General features: G+C 36.3%; 1 protein-coding gene across 1 annotated transcript in view; it reads right to left on the bottom strand.

Annotated features, from left to right (window-relative positions):
- Positions 1-464: 464 nt before the first annotated feature.
- The window catches only part of Dlip2 (Dorsal interacting protein 2), a 32,525-nt gene continuing 25,657 nt past the window's right edge, over positions 465-7,332 (bottom strand). Inside the window, exons 3-4 of the mRNA XM_090370367.1 lie at positions 6,792-6,965; positions 465-1,041 (exon numbers count right to left, since the gene is read on the bottom strand). Coding sequence (XP_090226493.1) covers positions 465-1,041; positions 6,792-6,965 — 751 coding nt within the window. The remainder of the gene's footprint in view (positions 1,042-6,791; positions 6,966-7,332) is intronic.

Genomic DNA, 7,332 nt, shown 5'->3' with positions numbered 1-7,332 from the left:
AGTTTGCAAGACATCTAAGTTTATAAATATAAATTACAAATTAACATGATAGAATGCTAACTAAACAAAAGCTAACTGATATAGAGAAAATAAAATGGAGGGGACATATCTACTGCTGACAGGCAGTACAGCATTTGGTGCTCCTACAATACAAAATATAAATCACAGGAATCTGACAGTGATGTTTTGGTTTGAGGGTTAAATAACATATTGAAAAATGTGGATTGCTAGAAAATATCTAAAGATATATGACCATTTTCTCAATGATTCCAAATGCTGAAATGAATAGATTCATAATTTTCCCCTCAATTTCCATATAGTAATCCATTTTTAAATAATTTATTTATTATTACAATAATTTAAAATTCTCTTCATAATATACAACTAGAGAAAAAATGAAAGGCAGACTTATTTTTAATAAACAAACAAGTTTTTTTTTTTACAAATGATAAAAAAAATTGTCTTTACAGTCCTAGAATGTATGTGTCTTCTTCTTCTTCTTCTTTAATGTTAGTCTGCACCTTTTCCTCATTAAGAAGAAAACTACTGACAGGATTTTCAGGATAATAACCATATAGGTCCCATCTAATGTTAATTAGAAAAGATTTTATTTCCACCGTATTGTTAGTTTGAAACTTGCCTACCTGGGGGAGCAAATTCTTGATGGAATGTTCTGGATAATTAACCTGAGGTTTTTCCTTTTTCTTTCTTTCTTCCTTTTTAATGAAGACTATATTAGGGCGTGTTTTTTTTGTACTATTAGCTTCAGCGTTTGGTTTTTCAGCATGACATTTATTGACAGAAGTTTCTTTGCAAAGATCTTGTGGTTCTTGTTTAATACTGATCATGTCTGGCTGTATCCTGATACAATGTTCTGGATAATTAACTTCTCGTTCCTGTTTAATACGAATTAGATTAAGGTATACTTCTTTTGTACCATCAGCTTCAACTTTGAGCCCTTCTGCATGATATTTATTAACAGAAGTTTCTTCGTAATGATCTTGTGGTTCTTGTTTAATACTGATCATGCTGGGCACTATCCTGTAAAATAGTAAAGCGAATTATTTCCAGTTTGATTTGGTAAAAATTAAAATAAAAATTATTATACAAGAAGAGCCAAAGTTAAAACTCTCAGGAAATCTATAACTTCATATTATGATATTCTAACTAAAGCTACATTTAGACTGCTATTTAATGTATTAGAACTTGTAAAAGCACAAATTGCTCAACTTGTATAAATGATGAACCTGCTTTACATTTGCAAATACAAATCTCTGATTAAAACAAACAAATTCAAGGACTAATATGACATATATCATGAAACAAGGAACTTTTCATGTTTTTAAATGAGTGTGCATTGCTCTTTTGGTGAAATTAACAAAATAAAATGTAGGATTACAGAATATAATTCTATATAAATATTATTAAGTCATTGTTTGTAAAAAAAACTACAAATTTTACAATCCAGCAAACATATGTTCAATCAGATGGCATCAAGACACAAATATGATGAAAACAAAAAGAAAATTTTATGAAAATGTTTATATTAAAAACAAAATGGAACACAAACAGTTCAAATCAAATAGAAGTGAATAATGCATTTTTTTAAAGCAATATAGTTTAATTAATTGTTAAATGTTAATAACTATAAATTTAATCAGATGTAGACCTTTCCAATTGTATTCTTTATTGAAGAATTAAAAATTGTGGAGTGAAGGTCCTGTTTTGTAAAACTTTCATTTTTCGTGCCTTAATATTTTCATTTAAATTTCATTTTTTCCTTAGCTTAACTATGTAATTGGGTGCTATAGCTTAACATAGTTATCTGGAGCCCCAACACTGATGAAGCAATGTGTCCAAGCCATGTTCATTAGTGAACGGGTAATGCTGTGACATTGTGCGACAGAGTGACAGGAATGGTAATCGGTGTATTGTCTGGCACATGTGGGTTCCAATAGACTGACACTGTAACCTGTGAACCCTCTCTCTTTAACCACAGGTCTAAAAACGGAAGTGCCTGGTCCTTCTCGGTTTCAATAGTGAACTTTAAAAAATTTGATTTGCTGTTGGTGTCCTTTATCTGCAGGTACAATAATAACGTTGAGGTTGTTCCAAAATTTGCCCTCACTCCCAAACAAATTCCCATCACGCAGATAGGAGTCAAAGCCAGCCTCTTGGGACTTTCCAAATAAGCCGCAATGGAAGCATGATACAAGATCATCGAATTAATTAGATTGACAAAAAAGACCAAACCTAACCTCACTAAGGAGGAAATCTGTCACCAAAAACAAATCTGGAGCAACCCCTGACATTGGCGCCTGCGTAGCCAGGTGGGCAGGAGCAGCAGTGCATAGCACACGCTTCTTGATTAGACCGGGGTTTGAGCCCGTGACCACCAAATATGGAGGATGTGGAAAGGTCAGTGAATGACCACTGCATATCCCCGGAGCAATATGGCCTTAGTTGCTAATGCTTCTAAAAACCAAATAACAACCCCTGACATTATTATTATAACTGCAGATAAAGGACACATGGCGGTCATTATGTATCCACAGGATTACCAAGGAAAAGCTTTGGAACACCTCAGCAATCACAAAACATACAAGGCAGGCCATCCACCATCCCTGAATGTTCTCAAAAACAAGGTGAACTCTCTTCTGAGAAAGTGACTCAACCAGACCAAAATTAGCAAAGAACAATACTGGCACCTCCATGCCATTGCATTAACATTAGCATTAGTAAAGGCATATGATGCAAGAAAGCAAACTTATACAGCATCAGTCAAAAAAAAAAAAAAAAATCCTTCTCATTTCGCCCATCCATTCATTCCAAATGTTTGTCTCGTTCTGCCTTGAATCTATTTAAGCTATCAACTTCTAAAATGATAGATGGAAGTTTGTTCCAGCAATCAACTACCTGCTGGCTAAAGGAAAACTTCCACACATCTATCCTACAACTGTCTTTCCTCAAGACTCAGGTGATTATTCTGAGCAAGAGGAAGAATCCCATCAACAATGAGCATGCTCAATTCAGGGCCTTATACACCTCAATGAGATCACCTTGCAGATGCCTAGTCTTGAGACACTGTAATTTGCAAAACTTAAGTCTTTCTTTCTAAGAGCAACCCTTTGTTCCATTCACTAATCTTGTTGCCCTTCTCTGTACTCGTTCCAGCAGCTCTACATCCTTCTTAAAATGAGGCCTCCAGACCTGTATACAGTACTCAAGGTGTAGCTTCACCATTGCCTTATACAAGGGGATAATCACCTCATTATCCCTGCTAGAAAAATTCCTGTATATCATTGAGCAGTGCAGCCCATCTGCACTGCTCAGAAAACTTCATATCTGACTGCACAATTACCCCCAGGTCCTTTTCATTCTCTATCACCGTCAGTGTAGTACCACACAGTTGAAACATTACTCTGGGATTACTGCTTCCCATATGCAGTACTTTACATTTGTCAATGTTAAACTTCAGTTGCCACCTCTCAGTCCATCTGCTCAACTTTTCTAGATCTTGTTGCAGTAGTGTAGTCATCAGTGTCATTAACAAACCTGCCAACCTCATATCGTCTGCAAACTTAGACATTAAGCCTGATATACCATCATCAATATCATTAATAAATACAGAAAACAACAATGGACCCTACACCGAACCCCGGGGAACTCCACTAATAACATTAGTCCATGAAGAGCAGTGTCCATTGATTACCACTTTCTCTCTTTTTCCATTCAACCATCCCCTTATCCATAGCAGCAATTTGCCTCCAATGCCACACTGCTCCAATTTGTGCAGCAGTCTTCCAGCAGAGCAATATGGCCTTAGTTGCTAATGCTCCTAAAAACCAAATAACAAACAACACACAACAGTCTTCCATGTGCAACAGTATCAAAAGCCTTTCTAAGATCCAAATATATGATGTCAAAATTATTCCTTGCATCCAGTTCCTTGGCTGCAAGAGGGGCCGCTTCTATGGTCTACGAAAAATCCATAAACCAGACATCCCCTGTGCCCCATTATTTTGAGCACAGGCACCCCCACCCACAATATTGGCATGCTTCATTTCCAATCTCATCAATGGCCGGTAGGCTGGAAAGTATTCACAATCCAATCCAGCCATTAACTCATACAATGCTTAAAGAACCACAACATCAACGACCAAGACCTCATCTCCTACAATGTCAACTCCTTATACACACGGATCCCCATTTCATGTGCAGTTGACTGTGTTCAGCGTTGCCTTGAACACAACCACACCTTATGTGACAGGACAAAACTTTCCATGTCGGATATCTGTGAGGCTACACAGCTATGCCTCAGCCATTCCATTTTAATGTTCGAGAGCACCGTATACAAACAAACCCGAGGCCTGGCCTTGCCATGGGTTCTTCCATTAGTCTTCACTTGGCAAACCTGGTCATGGAGGAGTTTGAAACTGATTCTCTTTTTAATCCCCCATCACCCTCTGGCGTAGATACATAGATGACATTTCTAGGCTATCTCAACAGCAAATCACATTTTTTAAAGCTCACTATTGAAACCGAAGACCAGGCCCTTCTGCTTTCAGATGTGTGGTTAAAGAGAGAGAATTCACAGGTCACAACATCAGTCTACTGGAAACCCACATGTGCCAGACAATACACCAACCAGGGGTTCACATCTGGTGAGTATGGGCTTGGCACACCCAGGGTCCTGAGCTGGATATCATTATTCTTCTCTTTCTTGGTGATTCCCTTCTATTTCTGATTCTCTCTCTCTCTCTCTCTCTCTCTCTCTCTCTCTCTCTCAGTGTAACTCAGAAAGTTTTTTTTGTCTGGTACAGCATAAGCCTCAGGCTTCCTTTTACCATGTGGCTAATAATAAAAATAATAATAATAACTACCATTCCGTCGCAGAATGTCAAAGCATCACCCGTTCACTAATGAACAGGGTTTGGACACATTGCTCCATGGTTACCAGAACATGCAAAGAAATACATAGGATCAAGTCCAACCTCAGAATATACAGCTACCCTGAACAGACCCACAATTACTGGAAACTACAGACATCACTCCGTCACAACACTGGATACTCTTCAATCGATGCCCATCAAAGATGGGATATCTTTGATCTCACAGTCCGCAAGCTCGGGAGCCACTTACAACGATAGTCACCAACCTCAACGTTCTTTGCCCTCTCCTTCCCCCCTCTCTCCCTCTTCCTCATCACCCTTCACACATACCCGTAAACCACCCTCCCTCCTCTGTGACCTCGTGTACTTACATACTTGAAGGTCAGCCACACACATAAAAATCACCACTTTCCAGTGCTCAATTAGTTTACAAAGGCTACATTCAGTAGCCGAAAGCTTCTATGTTATGATCTTTATTTGTGCTAAATTTAATATATGTTATCTCTTGGATATCTGTGCCTTGTGTCAGTTTTACTGTGTGTACTCTCTCGCTTAGTAATAAAGTTCTTTTCACTTGGTCGGTGCAAGTAATGTAAAATTAATTAAAACTGTTAAAACTTAATTTTTTACCTGATGCTTGCTAATAGCTGTTTGTTAACTAATTCAAGACTAAACCTTAACCTTAACAAATAGCTGGTAGGCTGGAAAGAATTCACAATCCAATCCAGCCATTAACTCATACACCTTAACAAACAAGAAATGTGTAATCGAATTAATGTGTAATAATGTATAATCAAATTAATGGGTAATAATGTGTAATCAAAAATAACAACTTCATGTAAATCATATCACCATAATTTACCAGTTCTGCTGTCTTTATTTACAGTCACTGAAGTAGTAAAGGAAGTACCACAAAATGTATGAGAATGATCTGAAATGCTTTAGGAAATTAAAGGCAGATTACACTCTAAGTAGGTTTCAGTGCTCATTATTTTACCAATTTCCATTAGAACTTAAAAACTGTCTAAGACCACTATAGTCACCCTTACAAAAGCAAAACCCCTTCCCTTCACACCTTTGACAGTAGTTATGTCTTTAAGTAAATTCCACATGAGTATACTCCACATCAGTTTACTGTGATCAATGCCTAGTCTTTTACTTGCAGATTCTTAATGCATGACGAATCACTGCTGTTGAAAACAGTCATCCAATAAGGCCACAAAAGACGTGTGTGGGTGACCAATCCTCAAGTTCCAACCAATATCGGGAAAGTTAAAATCATACATTATAAGATATCCTGATTTACTGGCCCACTATTTCTCTGTGCAGTTGTTCGTTGCACTTATCAAAGTCATTAGGCCTACAACACACTCCTACTCTCATTTTTGCTTTCTCGGTGCTTATGTCACATCAAATTGACTCAACATTGCACTGGCCACATATTTCAACTTAATGCATTGCCTTAGATTTAACATGCTTCTTAACTAGGAGCATGTTAAATCTAAGGCACTGCATCAAGCAGTGAATTAATTTCCATTACTCCTAAGGACCTAAGCATAATTCTGTAATTATCTTAGCAAATACTGTATAGTAAAAGCAAGTGATATCAATCTTTGCTGCTTTTTCTCTCCCCTATGGTTGCCAAGTGATTCTGGTAGGTGGGCATTATTACCTTCTTTCTGGTATAGTTTAACTTTATAAATATTTTTATTCATACAATGTGGGACCAAATTAAATTGGTTTCACTTAAATATAAACATGTTAACTTAAATGTTATTTATTAAAAATAAAATAATGAAAATAAGTTAAACACCTAAAAAAAAAACTAAGACAAAATCCTAAATAATCTAATCCAAAAACGGTTTAATTTTTTTTCTTGCATAATTATTAAAAACGTACTGTTCTGCAGCATGATGATGCTGAAATTCAGTAATATTGTGCATTGAAACTTTTCTGTCAGCTCTTTCTGGTGATGATAGTGCTGGTGAAGGATGTAAAGGAGTGGATATTGATTTCAAATTGCGCATTTTGACATTCTTGTGAAGAGGTGTATTTTTCTTCCATTTTTCAAATCTGAAAATACATAAAGATATATACTATGAAAGTAGGTCACAAAGACTCAAACTGGAACACAAAAAAAGCACAAATTCCTCCTTACTCAAAATAATAAATAAATGAAAAATATTAATAATAATAACAGGAAATAAATGCAAACATTAAAAAATAAATAAAAATATATGATAAAGGGGTACACCTGAACAAAAAATTATAAGTAAGGTAATAAGTATCATAAGGGTATATCTAGAGCAGGGGTTCCCAACCTTTTTTTGCTTGTGGACCCCCTGAGTCCTAACTTTACGTATGTGGACCCCCATATACGCATATGTAATATTCCTAAATGAAATATTTATTTGTAGGTTAGTAAAAGCTAATAATTAAA

This window comes from Mastigoproctus giganteus, chromosome 3 (assembly GCF_048544385.1).
Source record: "Mastigoproctus giganteus isolate SK-2022 chromosome 3, ASM4854438v1, whole genome shotgun sequence".
In the NCBI taxonomy this organism is placed as follows: Eukaryota; Metazoa; Arthropoda; class Arachnida; order Uropygi; family Thelyphonidae; genus Mastigoproctus; species Mastigoproctus giganteus.
The sequence above is the reverse complement of the archived record's forward strand: the minus strand, read 5'-3'. Positions and strand labels throughout refer to the sequence as shown.